The 23791-nt window shown below is 39.0% G+C and overlaps 2 protein-coding genes across 2 annotated transcripts in view; one reads left to right on the top strand and one right to left on the bottom strand.

Annotated features, from left to right (window-relative positions):
- Positions 1-9061: 9061 nt before the first annotated feature.
- CCDC59 (coiled-coil domain containing 59) lies at positions 9062-13968 on the bottom strand. The gene is made up of 5 exons (XM_006197868.4): positions 13878-13968; positions 13447-13602; positions 12134-12470; positions 11035-11134; positions 9062-9262 (listed from the first exon to the last, which is right to left on the bottom strand). Exons 2-5 carry the CDS (start codon positions 13598-13600, stop codon positions 9101-9103), a joined length of 753 nt encoding a protein of 250 aa, XP_006197930.2. The 5' UTR covers positions 13601-13602; positions 13878-13968; the 3' UTR covers positions 9062-9100.
- Positions 13657-23791, top strand: part of METTL25 (methyltransferase like 25) — a 78654-nt gene continuing 68519 nt past the window's right edge. The window contains exon 1 of the mRNA XM_072973330.1: positions 13657-14029. Within this exon, the coding sequence (XP_072829431.1) occupies positions 13765-14029 (265 nt within the window). The 5' untranslated portion in view covers positions 13657-13764. The remainder of the gene's footprint in view (positions 14030-23791) is intronic.

Raw genomic sequence — 23791 nt, 5'->3', positions numbered from 1 at the left:
GGCTGCCTCTGCTTTGTATGTAGTGTACCCAAGAGGTCAGAGATCATCAGTCCCTTCTTGTGATTACCCCTCTACCCTAAAGGAGAAAGTTTGACCAAAAGGAATTCGATCTATTCTAGCATAGAATTGTCATTTGAGTGTCACTATATATTGGAGGTTCAGCAATAGAGCTGATTCATTAAGATGCCAATTTTCTGAAACCTATCCAACTGTGTTGTATTGTCATAAAACACAAACACAAGTAGAAATTTTCCTTGAACCAACCAATCCTTCCAGCCAGTGATGAACTGTTTTTGGTGGATGGAATATTGCTTTGCCTTCACTAATGTATTCTGTACAATCTGCAAATCTGACATAAGGTAGGCTAAATTTCTAAGCCTAATCATTAACAGGTAATACATGCAATAAGCCCTAATTTCACTAACCCATTATAGGGAAGAAGTTACTCAAAATCAATCCTTGGGAAACTTGCACTAATGACTCTTGGTATTATATCTTACTATCATTTTTGTACTTTTTTTTATCTCTTGAACATTATTGAAAGTGACATGTTTATGTTGGTCATTATCTATTATTTTTTTTAGCCTCCAAAATTGAGACATAACAAAAGCTATCCCCACTTAGACCCCATGAGCTGTGTGGTTTTTGATCAGGTAAACTGGGCTTCCAGAGAAACACCGGAAAGGTTTCCCAAACCTCATGTGGATCATAGTCACTGGGGACTAGAGCAATCACAAATGCCTGCTTAATAATTGGAATCACAAAATACTTGTAGCATGGAGATATCTTGTGTATATAAATAAGAAGTTCTCATATACCCCACCATTTTTTGCACTAAATGCAATTGCAAATGCACAGGCTAACTGTAACTATGTATTTTGAATATACCAAGAACTGAATACATGTGGTAGCTCACAGTGAAAAAAAATATGACAATGAATATAAATTATGTTCATGTATAACTGAAAAATTGTGCTCTACACTGGAATTTGACACAACATTGTAAAATGACTATAACTCAATAAAAAATGTTAAAAAAAAAAAACTGAATACAGTTAAACTCAACTGTGCCGAGAGAAAACAATGATCTTGTGATATTTGGGTTAAATGACCAAGAATATATGAAGAGAACAGAACAATAATTACAGAAAGAGAATGATTGTTTTAAAGAAATTCATTCAGCTGTGTCTTCTTTTGTCAACCAGGCATTGGCTGTATATTCACTGTCATCCCCTTGGTTCAGAGTTCTTGGGAAAAGTGATTGCTTGAAACTCTCTGCTTCTGGAGACTTTTTTGACTCAGCCTCAGTTTAAGTTCTCATGTGAGTGGAAATCTACTGATTTGGGTTGGTAGTTTGTTTGCACTGTGACACATGAGCCCATAGTTACAGGAATAGATATGGTGTTCAGTGATGCTGAAAAGCATTTCCATGTTGATATGTGTTATGGGTTGAATTTTGGACTCTAAAAAAAGATACACTGGAGTCCTAACCACCAGGACCATGGAATGTGACCTTATTTGGTGGTTTGATCTTTGCAGAGTAATCATGTGGAAATAAGGTAATTAGGGTGAGTCCTAATTCAATATAACTGGTGTCTTTATCATAAGGGAAATTTGGGGAAAAAAAGACATGCACACAGGGAGCACCACAGGTGAAGACTCCCTTGGCTGCCACATGCCAAGGGACCAGGGCTGGGAGAGACCTGGAACAGAGATCTTTCTCTGGTGCCTTCTCAGAGAGCATGGTCCTTCCAATACCTTGACTTCAGACTTCTAGCCTCTATCCGTTTGATGGCCAATTCCGTCTTTCAGAAGGTTGATCTGATTGCTGTGAGTCAACCATAGCTGGCCTAAATTGAGACAATTATCAATCTGAAGGTTTGATGGGAAAGGACATTAGCTTGGTCAGGAGAGAAGCATCTCATACAACTGGTGTGGTAAAGGCTACTCATTTAGCACACAGCACTGCAAGGGCATTGCCATTGGCTTTCGGTCTGCCAACGTGCTTCTATGTTAAAAACCACCGTTTTCTTGTAAGTTTTGAATAGCTTCTACTAAATCATTGATATCTTTCCCGTAGTTAGACTATCTGAAGAGGTCACAAATCCTCTAGGTTTCAGGACATCTCAAAATCATGAACAATTATAAAAGCATATCTTTTGTCTTTTGCTACAATAAAGGTTTCAGTCAGAGCTATTTAATCTGCCACCTGGGAAGATTGAATATTATGTAATGGAGCCACTGAATGGCTGCATTTTTCAGTACCCACAACAAAAGAGGATGCCTTTGTAATTTCCAAAATAAAATCTATAAAGTGTATTAAGTCAAGATTAACTAAAAGGGGTTCTGGAAGATCAACCCTGGGCATGCTTTCCTTATTTATTATTGCTATAGTCACATGTTTCCCCTTCATCCTGAAAAGGGAATCAAGTTGCAAGAGCAAGGTTTGAATTACGTTAAATAGTGATATGTAAAAGAGATGATATGAGAGCTTCATAAATGGAAAAGTTGCTGGTAGAGAAATTGTGAGTGTTGCCTAAAAGGATTGCTCCAGCAGGTGCAAACCACAGAGTCAGTGAGACGCAAATAACATACTGGCGGAAGTTTCAACCAGTTTGGCAGCTGCAGCCACCTCTTACAAGCATAGAAATTGTGCCTCCATTCTTAAACCAGGGAACATGCTAAGAGAGGCAGTCGGCAGGCTCTGGTGAGTTGACACTCTTAACGCATCATCTTATCTTTATTAAACAAGAGAGAAGGGTTTGTCAAGGTTAGGGGTTCCCAAAGTAGGAGACAGGTGAAAAGAAAAGGTAAAAGAGGAGAAGGCTGTTTTTCTGTGTTGTTTCCCTGGAAGAGACTCAGGAGTTGTTACCTTAATGAGCTCATGAGAGGACTGACCCATTTTTTAAAAATTAGGCATTTATTGCTTACAATAACCAGTCAATCCTCAAAAATCTTTTCATTCCTTTCTAGTTTAGAACTTTGGTAAAATGGAATCATCTCTATTCTGGTGGAGGACAGAAAACATCTAGGGCTGACAGATTGTGACTCAAATTATTTGTACAATTTCTTAACAAAATTATGGCTTTTCTCTACATGGTTTGTAAAGCTTTTCAGCTAATCTTGAAAAGAGCTGTATGAGGTCTTCCTGGGGATGACTTACATTAAGAGGGCACAGTAATCTACAAACTGTACAAGGATGGAAAGAAAAAGAAAAATAAAATCCTTTCGTTTCGACTGATTTGTTTAGATTGAAGAAAATATGAGAATTCTGTAAATCCTTGAGGTATAACCAGCTAGACATACTGTTAATATTCCACAAAAATAGCAAAGAGTAACTGTCTTTATCTATGTGTATGCGAAGGAAAGCTGCATATAAATTGACTACTGTGAGATATTTACTTTTTCAGGGGATTCAGTGTTGCCGGTGGATCCAACTGGTGTTCCAGGTTCTTGTCCTGTCCCAGAAAGAATTCAGAGACAGGACTTAGAGGTTAAAAAAAAGTAAAGTGAGAATTTATTAAAGGAGCGGTAGTACACTTTCAAGGGGAGAGCAGGCAGGCATAGGTGAGAGGCTGTCCTGAGTTTCTTTGGCAAGTTAGCTACATAGGGTGTAAAAATGAATGGGCAGAATATTCATTGAGGAGGGAACGGCTTGGGGTTATATTTCCTGATTATCATCCCAACTCCACCTTCCCAAAGGGAGGAGGGATTTTTGTCCTTATTTAGTCTGGATCAGAAGCGTCATGGCATCGGAGCATGATGGGTACTTCTGATCTGCAAGGCTAATTTTATTGAAATGAGGGCATAATGAGCAAAAGGTTACATTTGGACACTGGAAATTCCTGCCTTTTCTGACTTTTCTTCGTTGGTCTCCAGGCCAAAAGGTGTAGCCCTTTATCAACCCAAAGATTCCTGCTTTTCTTTCTCTGCCCAGGGACCCCTGGTGCTTACAGTATGTTTTCCTGCATTTGGCCTGTGACCCTCTTTCTGCCCAATTCCTGCCATTTGGTCTGTGTCCCCCTTTCTCTGCTCATATCTAGCTATCTGCCTGCTCTAACAGGAGGACAGGACATATGTGTGTTGGGAATTACCAGGAAACTAGGAATGACATTCTATTCCTCACCTTGAGATCTTGAACAAATGGGGTAGCCTTTTCTGACAGGCTTCTTAACTGGCTTTGTGGGAGTATTGCAAGGACTAAGATGTGGCCATCCTTATTCTAACACTTAGTAATGTATTTTATTCCTGAGATTTCTTCAGGTTTGAATGGATATTGGGATGACCTCAGTGTGTGTGTGTGGTGGTGGTGGTGGGGCGGTTATAAGGATTCATTTGAATCTTAGTAGGCCAGTTTCAAATATTCTACTCCTATCAGTAGAGTCTTTAGCCCAAAGGGTACAAGAAATCTGATCTAACATTGCACTAGGAGAGGACAGTACCGTGAAGGAACTGCCACAATTTGGGTTGCTCTCATGTGGTGCCACCTGGCAAACATTTAATTTCATAATGCTGTTATAGAGCAGGTCTCAGTTAAGTTTGCTGGAACAGAGACACACAATTAAAATCAGTAAAAGCTGCAAGACTAGCAAGATCATAGATTTCAGGGCCATGAGGAAACTTTTGGAGATAATGATGACAGATTTGTGAATGGTTTCATGAGTGTATACATGTCCCCAAACTCACCAAATTATACATTTTAAATACGTTCAATTGATTATACCTTAAGAAATCTACTATTTGTGAGACCCCGAGGTCACTAGGCCCATGAAATGTGCCCTTTGGGGTGGAGCTCTCTCAGTGCCATGGATAATTCAATCAGATGTTCTCAGTGGCAATTACCCAAATACTTAAAGAGAGCCCCATGTTAAACTGCCAGCAAAATGTGATGTCCCGTATTTTATATATTCCCCCTCTCAAACTCCTAGGGAGAAAAAAAATCTATTAAATTACCTTTCAAGTTAATGTGCAAAGGCAATAAAATCACAACCCAGAATCTAGTGTTCTTGCCCTTATGTGGTAGAAGTCTAATGAAATTAAAGTACCTCCCAGTTTCTTATTTTGTTCAACTCACAACAAGAAACATTAGTGACTACATAGATTCCAACAGCAGCTGCAGCCTGTGTGTCTTTCTTGGAAATGGATGTAGCTCCTTCAGCTCCTCAAAAGTTAAATTAATTCAGCATCAAGTCTATGGGGTGTCTCAATTTTTAAAAGGTCTAAAGAAGTAACAGAATACTCATGGCTATCTTAACACTTGCTTCACACCTGGACAAAATTATGTTCCCAGACCCAGTAGCTATTTTTGTCAGACAACATGTTACTGAAACTCTACAGTGGAAACTCATGGGTCTGTAGGAATGGGGATAACTGAGGATGGCTTGAGCCTCATCAGAATGCCAATCAGTTCATGCCCATTGTCAGGGGTCTATGCCCTGCACACTTAGACTAAATTGGAAGAAATTTTTCAGCAAGAAGTTAAATTTATCAGCATGCATTTTGCCTGGCACACTGTACCTTCCCTCAGAGTGGCAGTTGAGACACCGATGCTATCTTGCAAAGTACAGATTTGCAGTGGTGCAGTCTCAGTCACTAGGTCTCATTTGTGGTCCTGATCTTTCCCATCTAGTATAATCAAAATCTCTTTATATTCAAAATTTGCTCTTTTACACTGCATTTTATGACTGGCATGGACAGTGTAAACCATGAACTTTGCTAGAGCTCTGTATTGCCTACAAGTCCTCTGCCTTGATGTTCAAAAATAGCAAATACTGATATAGTCATTAATGTTTAGCATATCTATAAATATTTTTCCATCATTAAATTCTTGCCTCAAATGAACTTGCATTCTGGTGTCTCTGCAGCCTCTGATGAGGCCCCTGATGCTCATACATGAATTTAAATGTAGTTCAAGGTTAAACTGCAGCAGCCTGTACCCTGAGGCTGCCTGCACATGCCAATGCCTTTGTTAACGCCACTACAGCCAGAATAGCTCGATAAACTTCATTTTGGCTGATACAGCTGAGGCCATCTGGGAGGCCAGCATATGGGTAGGCACCACATGGCCACATTCTGTGCCTTTATTGAAACCTGTCTCCATCACTTCCACTCCCCTCCCTGCTTCTTTGTTGAAGCCTACACACTTCTATTTAAGGTCCAAAATTGTACCCCACCTCTGTAGAAATAACCAATTTTCTGTGGACAAAGCTACCCTAAACTTCAGCTCAAAAATCCCAAGTGCCTCTCAGACTTAAAGCCTCTTGCCAAAACCATAGCAATAAAAAGCCTATTGCACATTTATAAAAGTCAAATTAATGGTCCAATATAAGCCTCTACAAACTGCCAAGATTAAAACTCCCTGAATACACATTGAAGTCTGAAACCACAAGTTCTGGCCACCCAAAGTTTCTCCACTTGTGTATCGTGTTCCCTCAAATTTCATTCCTGTTTTATCCCTCAAGGTACTGACGCACGCAGCAGAAATTGGGAGTTTTAGATATTACACGCTCCCAAACACAGGCCTCTCCCCTGCTCTGCCTCTGTCCCCTTTCTGCCTTCATCAACACAGCCCATTCTTTACAGTTTTCAGTATGAGAATAGTAATTAAGAGTATGTGCACTGTGCAGGCAGGCCAGGTCCTCTCCCAAACTTATCATTTATATAACTCGCTACCTCCCTGGGCAGAACAAGTAAGAAGAGTAAAGAGACTATGAGTGTTAGGCTGAGGGTACCCTCTTCACGTAGAAGGAAATATCAGTAATGGTTAGAAGTGTTAGCCCCCATCAGTAATGATGACATACACGTATCTATCTGGTAACTATTTTTAAGACTGTAGTAGGTAAGCTCTTAAATACATCCCAAGTTTTCTTCTCCTTGTAATTTTCCTCATGTTTCTTCACCTTTAATTCTCTTCTCAACCTGAAAGTCTTTTCTCACGTGCCATCTCATCCGTGAAAATTCCCTTGAGCCTGAAGACATAATGACACCTCTCAGGAGGCCCTGGTCCCATGCTTTGCAAGATGTGGTCTGAGGACCAACCACAACAGAATCATGGGGTTGCTTGTTAAAACATCAATCACTGAGCCAATCAGTTATGCAAGTCTTGGGTAGGGCCCTTGAATAAGCATTTTAAGAAATTCTGTGGGTGCTTCTCTGGTGCAGTAAAGTCTGAACCTTTTGTTTTGTACCGAATGGCCACTGATTGCTTTTTGTTCTATGATGATATTCTTTGGCATTTACTGCCTTGTATGTTCCTTTTCTTCAAGAATAACTCCTTAACATGGACCCTGCATATATAACAGCTGTTCAACAAAAAGTTTTTAAAATGAACTTAACTAATTTCACTCATCTCTCAAAAAGACCAGATCTCTTCCTGTTTTGTCCTACCCTGATAAAATGTCTAGAAGTAAATGAAAAATACATGTGAAATCATTATAAAGCAATTAAAATATTTTACTCTGCTTTGCAATATAGCCAAATTTAGGCCACATTGCTCATTTTAAATGCAATATAATGTACTGAAAATTTCTAAGCACTGTTTTTCTATGCAATAAAGAATTCTGTTTAGTAAGCTGTTTCCTTACCATCTCCTATTGCACTTTTGGGAGTTTGCTTTTGTTTTTAAATGAAGGTACTGGGGATTGAACCCAGGACCTCGTGCACGCTAAGCATGCGCTCTACCACTGAGCTATACCTACCCCCTTCTGTTGCTCTTTTAAATACAGAGCCATCAGTAGGGTTGGAGGGCTTCCAATATTTGGCTGCACCTGTTACCACTTATAAAACTTTACTATGCAATGTTTTATGAATATTATTGTACCGTCCTTTTGTTTATAATGATGATAGCCAAGCCTTTCTCATTTTGCAGTGATTGCAAGGAGGCAAGAGGAGAACCAGTATTCCAGTACTTTCCCTTGGATGACAAAGGTACCAACTGAGACAACACTGGTAAGGCCCAGTGACAATGTGCTTATATGACAAAGTCCCACAGGATCCGGAACGCTTAATTCCTGCTGTGACCCTGCTGGTTTGCTATCGTCATTCAAAAGATCTTATACTAACTAGCAAGCTATATACATCCATTCAAGGAAATATTTATAAATATGAGACTATCCAAATTCTTACATCAAACTCTGCTTGATAAAGACCACATTGCAGAATGGTGGGGGAAGAGAGTAGTTTCAGCACCCAGTAGCCTGCTCTCAGATTTCTGGAAAGACCATCCCCTGTAACATGCACCTAAATTAAAATACATAAATTGAAAAGTCCAAGGGGACTTCATCATTAAAATGAATTTTAAAACAGATTACTAAATTTAAACATTTCATTGAAATGATTTGTTGAAAGCTCTGCTCCCTTATTTTATTTTTTGGTCAAACGATTTTGGGGAGAGTTTATTGACCTCAGCATACTTCTCAAGAAACAGGCACCAAGCAATAGGCTAGGTTAAATCTGATCGAGATAGACGGCTTTCAGAGTGAGTTTAAAAGCTTATACAATCACTTTCCAAATCTCCTACCATTTCCATCACCCTCTTAACACACACAGGTGAGTGAAGACACACAGGTAAGTGACTAACAAAGGGAATGGAGAAGCTGAGACAGGGTTGCATTCTTCAGTATTTGCCTTAGGAGTACCTGACCCCATCTTCCCTTCCACGCACTTGTATTTTCTGCCCTTCAGCATCTGTCCATAAACACTAACCCAGAAATACATTTCAGATTTTTGAGAAACAAAATTACAAAACTCTCTTTTAAATATTATGATTAAAAATTCTGCTCCCTTATTTTCAAAACACTTTATTTCATCTGAATGTCCTACGGTACAAAAGTATTACATCGAACCTGTCACTCAAACAGCAGGTTCTGTCACTTCTTCATGAAGCAAATAAATAAAAAACAAATCATATCATGTAGAGCATATATAGAAAATGTTCTTTTACAGAAAAAAAAAATTTTGGACATTTTATATTTAGTATAGCTTAGCAATCTAGTCTCTGCTGACAAATTTAATTAACTGTTTAGAGGGACAGTACACACACAAAAGGACTCAAGAGCCGGAGGACATTTTAACTCTTGTTTAATCAGACAACATGTCTGATTTAATTTTTTCCTTGTATTTTTTTCAGAAGATACTCCATCTGTAAATTCAAGTTTGGTTGGCCCTTTTTAGTCTTTTTACTCAGTATTTTGAATGTTTCCATTTTCTTCTTTTTATAGAGCCTTTGAGCTTCTTCTCTCTCTTGCTTTCTCCTCTCAAATTCCTGCAATTATTAACATATGTAATTTTCACCAGTAACAAACAGCAGATACTGTTCAATAATTCTGTTGAAATAGTTACCACCATGCAAACACTTAAGGTTTGTTTTATATTTTACAAAATATGAAGTGTTGTAAGTAAAGCAGTATACCATGTTTGCTTTTATACTACAATACATGCTATAACACAGAATAATGTAAAGTTATTAAACAGTTTTAATCATTTGTATACAAATAAAATTAGAGCACAGAAGAGAGAAGGCATATTTATCTAATGATTTCGTCATTTAACCAGATCCACTGAAGAGTTAAAAGGGATTTTAGAGGTTATCTAGTCCATATAACACTAAAATCTTCATTTCCAGAATATCTGGTGTTCTTTCTAATTTGCAATCTGACAGATTTAATTCAAGAAGCACTTATTAGCTATATACTGCATCTATGTGCTAGGTATTATGATTTGATCTTTTAAGAATTACTATGCTCATTTGATTTCCTAAGATAAAGACTCAAATTCATTTGAGTTTAAGGAAAAATAATTCAGTTATATACACACCTGAAAAGCACTGCTTGAAATGCAATACTCTTTAATTAAATGTGAAAGTTTTAAAAGTTCTTTATGCAACATGTGCACTATTTTTCAATTTCCTCTGTAACACACATAGCCCCCAAATACCACAGCCTTACGTTGGTATGGTGATATAATTAACAAAGTGCTTTCATACACATCATAGCATATTCCATCCTTTCAAAACTTTTTATGCTAAAATTCATCTTCCTCTTACAGATGAGAAGCTGATGCTCAATTTTCACAAATACAAAGCATTTATACATACATAAAGGAAATTTTTAAAGAATATTGTTTTACAGTATAATAGTCCTTATTTCATCTGGTATACTATTTCCAAAGTTGACTGATATCATATGGTTGGTTATAAAAAAGCATAATACAACAAAGGTCCAGTTTTGCCATGAATGTTCCTCCTTCATCCTAGTCTGCCATCGGTTTAAGAATAATTGTAAGAATTTTAGATGTTTAACTTCCAGATTTCTTAATTACACAAACTGTAAAGCTAAGACATAAAAAGAATTATGTCAGTGCCATCTTTGGAGTATTTCTGATTGATGTGCAATCCTTTTTAAAGTAATGGATTAATATAGCTTCAATACAAGAAATACGAATTAACCACAGATTTTTATTTTGTTGAAGTTGTAGATAATTGGTTTTTACTCATTTAAAAAATGCTATTATAATTTTGGGTTTCTGAATGATAAGAAAGAGTGGTAACTTTCTGCTAAATTAACCTAGTAGGGTTTTTAATAAGCAAAACCAACTCTTTGGAGTAAAAAAATATTTTATTCTAATGCCTCCCTCTGACTTTTAACTTACTTTGATGTAAATTTATGAAAATCATCTATTTTTTTCTTAAATTAATAGTTCTCAAATTTTATCACACATAAGAATCTCTTGAGGCACTTGTTAAAATGCAACTACCTGGGCCATACTCTTGAGAAACATTGTCCCAGACGCTCATACTATTAACCTACAAGCAGTACCTTTAAAAGCCTATTGTTGAACTACCAGTACTACCTCCCAAGGGTAATACAAACAATCAAGGAATTTAAACATGTTAAAATTCTCCCGCTTTGCTCAGCTCACTCATTTATACAAATAATTATAGAGGGCATATTATGTGCCCTATATTAAGAAGAGAAGCTTACATATACACTAAAGATAAAGAAAAATGAATCTAAATATTTTAAAAGGAGATCTTACTTCTTTCTTAGCAGCACGCTTAGCTTGTATCCGCTCATATTCTTCCTGTGCTTTCTGATTTGACGTTTTCTTTTTATTCTTCTTTGGAATAGTAATGGAGCTTTGTGAGATAAATGAAGACAAGTAAGTCACAAGGATTAAAAATAATACAGCCAAAATTATGACAAAATTGTCAAATATAGTACTTGTATAATCAAACCTCAGTAATGCAACTTAAGAGGGGAAGACAGGTTGAAAGAAAGGGGACATTAATTTTATTGGTAAATTGTCCAAATAACATATTAAAAAAATATAGTTACAGCTTTCAAGATAGAAAAAGTGGCAAATGGAAAGTTTGGGAGAAATATTTCAACCAGGGAAAATACAGAAAGCTCTCAAAGACCCTCAAATATTTAAAAATAGGAAACCAGCATATGACTAGCAGAAACGAGAGACTGAAAAAGGCATTAAAGGATGTTATGAAGGATGTTTTGGGTGTACATGAACTTTAATCCCAAAGCTCTTTGACCAACTTGTCTCTATTCCATTTCATTTGTTTTTTTAATTGCAACCTAGTCTATGTTCGCCACAAAAAAAAAATCCAGTTTAATACTAGTAGTATCAGTTAACACTGAAGTAGCACATCCCATGTATCATATGCCTTTTTAAGTACCATGTATGAACTAAATGAACTCATTTAGTCTTCACAACATCATGAGATAGGTTAGGGATACCATAGTCTGTGCAAACAATCCGTTCCAGGTTTGTGCAATACAGCAGCTCTAAATTACACACTTATTAAAAATTACTTTTTTTTTAAAAAGTACATCAATAACAGGTGTCCATCAATGTCCAAATAAGTTAAATGGACTTGAGAGACTTAAATCCAGAACCCAGATCTCTTAATTCCCACTCCATTACTTCTTCTATTAAGCTAAACTGGCCTAATTCAGACATTTAAGCTAACAAGAGAGCCTCCATGAAAATATTTTCACATTACCTGTGACTTATAAAACGCTTTGAGAAAAATTACCATTCCTACAGAAACTGTCCTGTAATCTCTTTCATAAAACACTACTTACATCTACAGTGAAGAATTTCAAAAGAAGATAATACATACTTCCCTCTTACGCTACACTGTTGTCCTGGCTGAGGCTGCTCAATGCTACAATGTTCTTCAAACAAAGCTTGGTTAGTGCTACACTGCTCTTCCCGCAAAGGTTGAGTAACTTGTTCTTCTGACAGAGGCTGGTCAACTTGTTCTAACAAAGGCTGCTTAAATTTTCTAACTTGCTTCCTGAGTCTTTCCTCTTCAGCTAAATAGAGATGTTTCAGATGATCGGGGTATCGATCTGTGAATTGGGATTCCTGTGAGGTTTGAGCCTTCTTTTCTCTCCATAGCAATTTCTTGTAACTTTGCTGGATCTTTAGTTTTCTTCGAAATGCAAAGCCTTGTCCTATTGAAGAATATTGGTCATAAATTACTTTCTCAGAAAATAAGTTGCATGAAAAGTGTACTTGTTAATTTAAAATAGTTTTTACATCATCACATTCAGATACAAGAGTTACATTATTTTGCTTTAAAATGTTATTTCAAGAAAACAAGGTTAAGCTAATGGAATGACTAGTACGTTGGTCCTTTGCAAAAAGTCCAGAACAACAGTAGTTGTGCAGAACTCAAGAACTTCAAAGAAGGGAAAATAACTAGAGTGTTGCACAGCTCCAACTTATTGTACGCACAAATCAAACAAATTCCTTAATTCATCTAAAATATTTAATCTAGGTCTTCAATAAATATCTAAGGTAAAAAAATCTACTATTTTACCTTAGATAAAAGACCATACAACTGATTTTCTAAAGTAATTCAACATAAGAGGGAGGATGTTGTATAACTTTCTGAACGTCTGGCAATTATCAGAAGACTAAACTTATTTAAGATTTAAGGGTACTGAAAGACACTCCAAATGGAATTTAAGGGTACTGAAAGACAGCAAGGCAAAATGAAAAACACGAATTAAAGCGAAGAAGTAAAGACAGTAAGAGAAGACTGGAGGGCTGTGGGGTATTTGTAATTAGCAAGGGTATGGGGCAGTACATACCTGACCCCGTCTTTCTATCCTGTACTGTACTACACGCACAAATTAACCCGTAGGTGCTCTCTATTTATAGTTTCACGGGGGAAATGCAGAGATAAAGCGTTCTGAACAAGAATGAAATTTAAAGTCAGGGCAGATGTTTAAAGAGTTAGCAACACTGCCTCGTCTTCCCATCCAGAGCTCTGAGAAGCCCACAGCATCAGAACATTAAAGAAAAGATTCCTCTGCCCCACGTAGGGCTCCGGTCTGGTTCCTAAACCCTTCCCTGCTTCGGTGGATCGTGTATCCTAAAATTTCACAGGCCTGACGACTTGTAAAAGGCCGCCCTCTTACATACCTTCGCGAACGCTCCCCACGAAGGCCTGCGCATGGTTAGGTCGCCACGTCCTGTGTTTCACATTCTTGTTTCTGAATCCAACCGGTGAAACTCCTTCACCATGCGTCCCAAAACTCTCTGTTCGCCACCTTGCAGCCGGCCTTACCGGCGCCATGGCTAGAAAGACCACAACGGACGCAGTCAAAATACGTCATCAGGCAGAAGCAATCAATCGCCTAGCCATAGTCCAGATCGGAGTTCTACTTATCGGGCCTGTGCTACCGAGCTCCCGCTTTGCGGCCACGTTTGCGCCACCTACAGCCCGGGAGGGTGTGCGCCATGGCGGCTTCTCGCCCGCTCCCGGTGACCCAAGGCCTGCCCACATTGCGTGCTAAGTTGCAGGAGCTCCTGCGGTTCCTGAGGGAAGCCCTGCCCATTTCCAGTGCACATACGGTGGACTTCTACACGGAGTCTGTGTGGGAGAAACTGGTCGACTTGCCCCCGGAGACGGTGCTGGCGGCGCTGAGGAGGCCGGCGGCGGCGGCGGCCGCTGAGGCCCAACCCTCAGAGGCGCGCCCCCTGATGGAAGCCGAGAGGGGCTCAGGTGAATGGCTGGTGGACGGGGCGGGCGGGGAGGCGAAGAGAAGGCCGGCCCAGTGAAGCGTGCCCCCTAGTGGAAGTCGAGCGGAAACGGGTGCGCGGCCGGGCGGGCAGAGGGGGCTCCGGAGGCACTCCGTGGGATGAAGCTGAGCCCTGCCAGGATCTCCCTTTTGTCCCTGGGTGTTTGTTATTTCCGCAATTTAAAGAGAACAGGAAACAGAGCTAAGAGCTTCTTTCATTTAGTAACTCAGCAATAATTCTTTTTGGCTGGAGGAAAACAAGGAGAACAGGGTTCTCACAATGCTTATAAATAACACAAGGAAACACAGCAGAAGATAAATCAACAATAAACCGTCAAGATCATTTCACATGATGACCAAGAAGAAAATGAAACGAGTCAAATGTGATAACGATTGTGTGAGGAGGCCGCTTTAACTTAGCTGGTCTTGAGCAAGGAGCGTGAGGAAGCGCTGTGAGCCAAAGGGTTTTCAGACCCATGGATCTCAGAGGCCCTGAAACACGAAAGAGCGGGGCTGGTTGAGGTTCAAAAGGAAGCCTGAGTGGCTAGAGCCAAGTGCTGGGCAAAGGCAGGGGCGGTCAGGGATGTAGTTAGGGGCCGGATCGCCCAGGGCTCTCTGGGCCTTCGAGGGTATAGGGTTTGAAGTGTGATGGGAAACCTTTGGAGCCATTTAGTCAACGTAGTGACTTAATATAACATATTTGAAAAAGTAACTCTGATAGTTATTTGAAGAACAGACTAGCAGGGCAAATCTGAGGGGCCAGTTAGAAGACCATTTCAGTAGTACAGGAAAGGTGATGGGATCCTGGGCTAGGATGGTAGTGAAGACCTGTAATTTACCAGTTCATTTGAAAACTGTTTATAAAGTACTACTGTGTGCCATGAAATTAAGTAGATTCTACTAAGGCAAGTACCTTTTGGAAGTAGAGTCCTAGGATTTCTCCTCATTTCCTTCCAGGTGTTCCCAATCTTGCACTTGCTCATGAACTTTAGAGCATCACTCGAGGGGCCTCCTATAATAGGTCTAGGTAAATATTGATTTCTTTAAAGTCATTGTTTATTGTTGAAAAGTTAGGCACTTCTTTAGTTTACTCTTATAATACCTAATACCTATGGTAACTTGGCAGCTTAAACTCCAAAAGAGCAGAGATTTTGCCTGTCCTGTTGTATACCCAGCACCTAGTAAAACACCTCTCATGCATTATTAAATGCCAAGTGAATATTTGTTGTGTGAATTAATTAATGACTCATCCAGGTTTCCAAAAAAAAAAAGATACTGAATAAATATGAAGCCCAAGAGTTTTCATATGGGTTCAGCCTAGTTGGCATACAATGGAAGAAATAGATTTGTTTACATAGCCTAACGATGATGATGATGATGATGATGATGATGATGATGATGATGATGATGATGATGATGATGATAATAATAATAATAATAAGATTCTTTGATATTCATAATTTTCCCTGCAGTGTGTTGTTTGTTCGGATATTTCCTCTTTTAATCTTTACATCAGCCTTGCAGGGCTCTGTTTTACCCATTTGTGAAATTGCAAATTGAGGAGATAATTTGCCAGGGGCACAGCTTGCAATGGAGATTCAAACCTGGGCCATCTGGCTCCACAGAGTATGAAACTTTATTGCTGTGATGGAAGTTTTTCTAAATTATTTCGGAATGACTTATAAAGGCCATTTATTATCAAAACTAATATTTTTATGACATGAATACATTCCTTATTATTATTTTTTTAAATCATTGTTTCCCCTTCAGGAATGTAAGAATTGTTCACTGTTGTATCTTTAGTGCCTAGAACAGTACCTGGTCAGAGTAGGTGGTTGCTAAATATTTGACAAATAAATAAATGAATAAATGTCACTTATTTGTTCTCTTACCTTGGAATAAAATACATTTTTGGGGAAACCCTTATAACCAATTTTGTGTCTATTCAACAATAATGGAATCTGGACTAGATTATTCACCTTTGAAGTGTCTCTGACCTTGCCAAATTTTTTATACAAAATGTTCAATTGTACAAATGGTCAGCTGCCTCCAGTATTAAAAAGAATGATTTTTTATAATTTATTCTTGTAAGGAATATTAATTTTGTTTATGTAGAGATTATGTAAAGATGGGCATTTTCCCATCGCTGTATGAAATTTACTGTTTGTGTCAAAGAAGAGCATTTTTTGCCATTTGACCAGATTTGTATCTTACTAAAGAGTTGTTAGCTGCTCTATACAGTATAATTTGGCAGTTAAGTTTTTAGATTGTTTAGTCAGATAAGGTTCAAATTTCAATTCTACCAGCTCTGTGACCTTGGGGAAATTCATTCATTCATTCATTTGTTCATTCAGCGAACATTTACTTAGTGTCTGCTATGTGCCAGCAGTTCTCTAGGAACTGGGGAAATAGCAGTAAATAAAGTAAAAAAAATCCTACCTTCATCTTGCTTATGTTCTACAGGGAAAAGATAGATAATTTTTTTAAAGTGCCTCAGAGAAGACTTAAGTAGCAAAGGGAGAAGTAGGGGGACATGCTAGGGGAAAGTATGCTTGCAGTTGTGAGTAGGTTGTTCCAGCAAAATTTAATGGAGATAACTCTGGGGGGGAAAATCTAAATAAAGAGAAAAATGAGTCATGGAGCTGTCTGGAAGGAGAGCATTCCAGATTGTGAGATCAGGGAGTGTGGAGGCCCTGCGGTGGGAGGGCACAATGTGTTCAAGGAGCTAAGAGACCGGAGCAGATTTCCGTTAGGGACTCACCAGAAGTAGGGTTTTCTGCCGGCTCCGTGTGAGGAGTTACAAAGGAGGTGGTTCCCAGAGCTGCACTAAATTAGTGCACAGTGTGTGGACGTCCACTAGCAGATGTTCGGCATAATCATTTGGTGCTGATGTTTGAAGGGCATAAATTATGATTATTGTGTCCTCTCAAAAGTCATAATTTGAATCCCTAACCTCCAATGTGATATCTGGAGATAATGTGTTTAAGGAAGTAATTATGGTTAAATGAGGTCAAAAAGGTAGAGTCCTAATCCACTAGGAAGAGGAGACACTAGGCGAGTGCACCCAAAGAAAAACTACTGAGGACACAGTGAGAAGGCAGCCATCTGCAGGCCAAGGGGAGAGGCGTCACCACAGAACCAGCACTGCCAGCACTTTGATCTTGGACTTCCAGCTTCCAGAACTGTACAAATAAATTTCTGTTGTTTCAGCCACCCAGCCGGTGGTATTTTGTTATGGCACCTTGAGCAGCCTAATGTGATGGGGCCCTGCAGACAGACTGCCTGGTTCAAGCCCTGGCCTCACTGCTTACTCGCTTGGTTAGCTTGGGCGTCCACTCCCTGTGCCTCAGTCCCTCATCGCAAGGTGGGGTTAATCACATTTCCCGCCCGATGAGGTGCTGTGAACATTGCACGAATGAATACATAAGGGTGGACAATAATGCCTAACAGAGCAAAGCACTTAACCCATTCACTCGTTTGGCTACTGTTTACTGAGCACCTCCCACCTCCCAGGCCCTGTTCCAGACCCTTCAGTTATGATACCGAACACAGCAAAGTCCTTGCCTGCATGCAGCCCATGTTTTTGTGAAGACAGATACAGAGAAACCTGTGTGTGTGTTTATACACATGTTCCGGGGAGGGTAAGTGAAAAAGATGGTGTGGAGAGATGCTGTTTTGTATGAGGTGATCAGGGAAGTCTTCCCTAACAGAACAGAATTTGAACAGAGACTTGAAAAAAGTGAGGGAGCCGGTTGTTGCAGGTATCTGAGGGAAGAGAGTCAGGCCGAGTGGACAGCAAGTGCCCAGTGGAACATGCTGGGGGTGTTGGAAGCACAGCAGAGCCGTCCGGATGAGGCTGATGGGAGACGAGGTTTGAGAGGCAGCTTCGGGCAGCTTCGTACAGGACTTGCAGACCATACTGAGGGCTTGGCTTTTGCTCTGAGTGAAGTGGAAATCTCTGCAAGGACTTTGTGAGGGGTTATGATGGGTGTATTTCATATCCCAGGGGTGACACTAGCTTCTGTCTGGGAAATTGAGGGTGAGGGTGGATGCAGGAAGACAGGATGGAAGGCTGTTAAAATAGTCCCGGGTACTCCAAGTAATGGCTGGTCAAAGAGGTCAGGCAGTTCCTCCAGCAGATAACGATGACAAACACTGGCCAGATTATTAAAAACAACTAATGGAATGTTCTAGAAGATGACCAAAGGTAGGCAGAAACATGACAAGAGTTTGCTGCTGAATGACTACCGTGGTTGGCTAAGAACTGAGGATTAATGACTTTCTTGCTGGAGGTGCTCCAAAGCCCCCTAGATCTGGCAGTGGAAAACGACATTCTTCCAGCTCATGGAGGCCACGACAGAGTTCAGAGAGAAGAGCAGATGGAAATTTAAGGAATACATTCTGGAAGGAGAGCCACAGAAGGGCTGGAATCTAAGATCTGAGCTAAAACTCTGGCTAAAACCCTGGCTGACCTCTAGACTACATGCTCACACACCCATGGGAGACCCAGAGAGTCCAGCAAAAACGCTGGCAAAACCAGGAGGATGGTGAACCCTTGAAAGACAGAGCTTCTGGCAAGTTATGCAGATTGGCTGCATCTTTGATGGAGTGTATCCCCCAGAGTGTGCACAGCTTGGGTGGTAAAAATTGGAAGCCCGATTAAATTCCTGTATCTAAGGGCAGAATTCTGGGCTGGTAGAGCAACTGGTAATTTAGGCTGGGGAGCCTTGGAAACAAAGGTAACTACAGAGAGAGTGAGCCTCCCAATCTGACATCAAACCTACCCAAATTTTTATCTGCTTTCTAATCTTCGTAGGCCCAGGGATACCCTCAGGGGCAGGCTAGTAAACCAGCAGCTGAGCAGAGGCACCAGCTGCTGCGCGCTGAAGGGGAGGTAGATTTCGCAGCTCCAGTCCAAGCAGGCTAACTTCTTCGTGGAGCAACAACAATAAAATCCCTAGAAAAACAAAATAGATCCACTACAATAAATTATTCACAATTCTGCTTTTAACCAAAAACTGCTAGATGTGCAAAGAAACAGGAAATTGTGATTCATACTCAGGAAACTGATTCCATGTGAGCTCTGATCCTGAAGTTAAGTAGCTGTGTTCATAGAATTAAAAGAAGGTGTGACCTGAGGGGGAGGAAAATGATTAATTGGAGCTGATCCTGATTGGGCTCAGATGTTGGATTTAAGTGGCTATTATAAATACGTTCAAAAAAGAAAACAGTCTAAGAATTAAAAGCACAGTATTAATGAATGTTTAATTACACGACCTCCTTTATAATTCTTCTAACTGGAAGAGTACACACTCATTAACATACAATTATATTAATTTACACATTAACGTTACACATTATCTATTGCTGAAAAACACGATCTCTCACAGTTTCTGTGGGTCAGGAATTTAGGAGTAGATTAACTCATGGATCTGGCTTAGGGTCTCATGATTTCACAGTCCAGGTGTTGGCGGGCACTGCCGAGGACTGCTGTTCCTGAAGGCTTGACTGAGGCTGGAGAGCTCACCCCCACAGCATCTCAGTCACATGAGAGTCTGGCTGGTGCTGCGTGTTGGCCCGAGACCTTGGTTTCTCTCACTTGGACCTCTCCATGGGGCCTTCCATGGAGGCTGTTGTGTTTGCATGTGTTCCTGTTTCTGTGTTTAGATATGATTGTAGAGTTGTCATGGTCACAGACTTTGTCTGATATTGGTGTACCGTAGAAGTTTTCATAATTAGTAGGAAAGAGTGTGGTCTGTGTGCTGCCCAGCTGTGAGCAGCTGTCTGTCTGTCACAGCTGAGTGTTGTTGTTTTTCACAGAGCTGTAGTGGAGATTAAAGATGGTGTGATGTAACTCCTAACATATGGCATGGGTTCAATAAATTATAGTTAGTAAGTGATGAGAATTGTGGTAATCATGATTGTGGTGGTGTTGGTGTAATTAGGTTTTTCCTTGGAAGAGACAAATTGTCAAGAACTCTTGGAAATGTATATGCTCCTGTATAACAACTCGATTCTCTCTCATATTAACACATGTCATACTTTCGTCATTGTCCACTGGTTTGTCTCTGCAGCTACATTAGCAACTCGCTAAAAACAAAAGTACAGTGCTTCATTGTGTTCTTAGCACATCAAACAGTTTCTGGAATATAGATGAGTAAGATCAATTATTCTTAAAGAATAAAGTGATGCATAGATCTATAAAGAATGTTATTGAAGGTACCCATTGAAATGTGGTACTGAATAGATATATCTGTTATTTCTGATGTGATCACTGTCCATGTTATATTTATTATTGTTTTGTATGATTTGATCCAACTAATAGGTTTTTTAAACTTAATTTGAGGAGATAGAAATCAGTAATATTCTTTCCCTCTGTGAAAATGCAGTACTTCATTCAGTACATTGAAGATTATAGTAAGATACCCTGAGAATCTGGAGATAAAATCAACTCAGGCATCATTTGAGGTAAAAAATTTCTGAAAGTTTATTACCTACATAAATGAGATTAACCATCTACACACAAAAAAGCCAGTAGGATAGCTTCTAAATACTTTGCTGATAAGACAAGCAAGTTTCCTAGATCTCATCTCAGAGATTAAGATTTTGTTAACTCTCTTCAAGGGAACAAGGCTGTATCCTTAGGAAGTAATGAGTACATGTATAAATCTGTAACATTCTTCAGTGAATTATCTGGTCTTCAGAAATTAATTGGTCTTCATAAGTCTAGAAAAATCTTCCCAAAGGCAAAACAGAAGAAATATTCTTATTTGGGATAACCAAAATATTTTGTGAAACCGAAATAGTTCAAGACTACAGAAGAAACTCAACTAGCTACCTGTCTTGATTAAAATGTTCTTTAAGAATATCTGGCTTTATTTGTTCTAGTTATAATTCTAAAATTAGGAGACCATATCCTATCAAATTAATGATGTGGTTTATTACTCTAAATGTATTTCCCCATGTAAAGTAATGAATTTATATTTTAAAGTCAATTTCTTATAACTTTGCTTAGAATCAGTTGTGGAAAACCTGTTCAGCTCTCAGGAAGTCCAGTTTCTGTGCCTGCAGAGCCATCCTCTGTGACTTTGCCAAAGCCCAGGGCTGCTCTAAGGCTCCGCTTGAGCCTCCAGGGCCTCTTGACTCCCTTCTTTCAGCTTCTTGAGGCCCTGTACTGCTTCTCCTGTTTCTTGTTATTGTCACTCAAATGATCCTTACCAGGACTCGGTGTTGAATAAATGTTTTAAATTGGTTCCTTTTGGTGAACATCTGTGTAATTAATTTACTATCATTTTAATTGAACAACACAGAAAGTTTATGCCTGTGATAGATTATTTCGTTGGGGTTTCTCTTAAATTATTTTTTATTGCATCCCATTAGATTAAATTTCTTCTTGGCCATTCTGAGTATTTTGTTGTTGGTGGTGGTGATGTTGGTGATTATGGTGCATTGAAATTGTGCTGACATTTAATTTGAAACACATGAAGCCGGAAAGCATGCTGGAAATAGAAAGTGAGAACAACAGAAATAATTAGTGTCGTCTGTTTTACTCTGTGGTATTTAACTTTTTTTAAAATTTTTTTTAACATTTTTTATTGATTTATAATTATTTTACAATATTGTGTCAAATTCCAGTGTTCAGCACAATTTTTCAGTCATTCATGGACATATACACACTCACTGTCACATTTTTTTTCTCTGTGATTTATCATAACATTTTGTGTATATTTCCCTGTGCTATACAGTGTAATCTTGTTTATCTATTGTACAATTTTGAAATCCCAGTCTATCCCTTCCCACCCTCTACCCCCCTGGTAACCACAAGTCTGTATTTTCTGTCCATGAGTCTATTTCTGTCCTGTATTTATGCTTTGTTTTTGTTTGTTTGTTTGTTTTTGTTTTTTAGATTCCACATATGAGCGATCTCATATGGTATTTTTCTTTCTCTTTCTGGCTTACTTCACTTAGAATGACATTCTCTAGGATCATCCATGTTGCTGCAAATGGCATTATGTTGTCGGTTTTTATGGCTGAGTAGTATTCCATTGTATAAATATATCACATCTTCTTTATCCAGTCACCTGTTGATGGACATTTAGGCTGTTTCCATGTTTTGGCTATTGTAAATAGTGCTGCTATGAACATTGGGGTGCAGGTGTCATCCTGAAGTAGATTTCCTTTTGGATACAAGCCCAGGAGTGGGATTCCTGGGTCATATGGTAAGTCTATTCCTAGTCTTTTGAGGAATCTCCACACTGTTTTTGTGGTATTTAACTTTTATTCTTTCACTTTCCATATGTATTTTCTTGAACTCTGTTTTCCCTGTTAAAAAATATTCTGGGTCTTCTTAGGAGACTTCAAGTGTGAAAATAATTTCACACCACAAAAAGATAGTGGCAAGTGTCAGCCCAGTTCCTGGGTTGCTACTGTAATTATAGGTAAGGTTGAACAGAAATGTAAACAAATCTGTGGGAACCCAGGATAATTTGCCATCATATTTTATTTATTTGATATGTAGAAAGTGCTTTCCATTTGTTGCTTTTAGATGAGATCATTTAGAACTCGAATTTACATTCTAGTTTTTAATGGTTACCCCTTCAGCTTCTGATTTCCCATATATCATTTCACTAAGAAGTTCAGTAAGACAAAGTTCATGGAGATTCTTCTCATCTGAGGTGTTTTCCCCCTCATTCTACTAAAATTTTATTTATATTTAGCCAATCAGAATAAATTTGAGTGTCTTCTGTTTGTTTTAGATACTCATTCTATGTTTTGTTGTTATTGTTGTTTAAAGTATGTCAAATTATTAATCTTTCACTAGAAATTTGCTGTCATGGTAACCTGTATTCATGGTTTTATCATGATTTAAATTCTTTCTGTGAATTAAAAAAAAAAACTTGGTTTCATGGTTACTAGGGTCTCCCTATTTTGTCTTTTCTCCTCATCACTTCAGTGGTTAAAAAGGTCCCCTGTAAATTGTATTAACATTCTTCCTGTTACTTAGGCTCATAATCTGCCAACTCACCTTCCTCCATTTCTCTTGCATCTGTGGCTTCCCACTTTCATAGCAAATAGTTCAGCTGTCTCCTTTTTTAATCTTACTACAGAATTTTAGCAATAACTTCCAAGGTGTTGTTGCTTTCAGATTCTATATTTCAGTTGCTTCTCCATTCAAGCCACTTTCCAGTTATCTTCCAGAATCTTGGTTCTAGTGTTGTCACTCCTCTACTCAGAAGCCATCAGTTGGTCTCCATTTCCTACAAAATAAGTTCTTCACCTTGCAGTGTTATCTATCTCCTGTCCAGCTGGAACCTCAGCTGTTGATATAAGCAAATAGGAGACAGCATGGAAAGAATATGGGTTTTGTGGTTGTCATATACAGCTTTGAATCCTGGCTCTGATACTTTAGTGGTGTATAATCTTGTGTAAATTAAGCATTTGAGCCTCAGATTCCTCACTTGAAAAATGGGAATCATAATTCCTGCCTGAAAGAGTTGTATTGAAGTAAACGAGATATATGTTAAAACCTAGCACATAAATGAGTAGACATTTAGTCAATATTAGCCATCCTTTCCATATTCTGCTCCTCTGAAATAGAGGTGGATAGGCTGAGTCAGAAGACGTGGTTCTAATTCATCTCTGACTCTGATTAGCTGTGTGTCTTGCAGCAGACTTTTAGCTGTATAGACAAGTTTACACCTAAAGCTTCATAAGCTGCTTTAGCTCTTAGACCTCAGGATAAGAAC

This window comes from Vicugna pacos, chromosome 12 (genome assembly GCF_048564905.1).
Source record: "Vicugna pacos chromosome 12, VicPac4, whole genome shotgun sequence".
Lineage (NCBI taxonomy): Eukaryota > Metazoa > Chordata > Mammalia > Artiodactyla > Camelidae > Vicugna > Vicugna pacos.
This window is presented reverse-complemented; position numbering and strand designations above follow the sequence as displayed.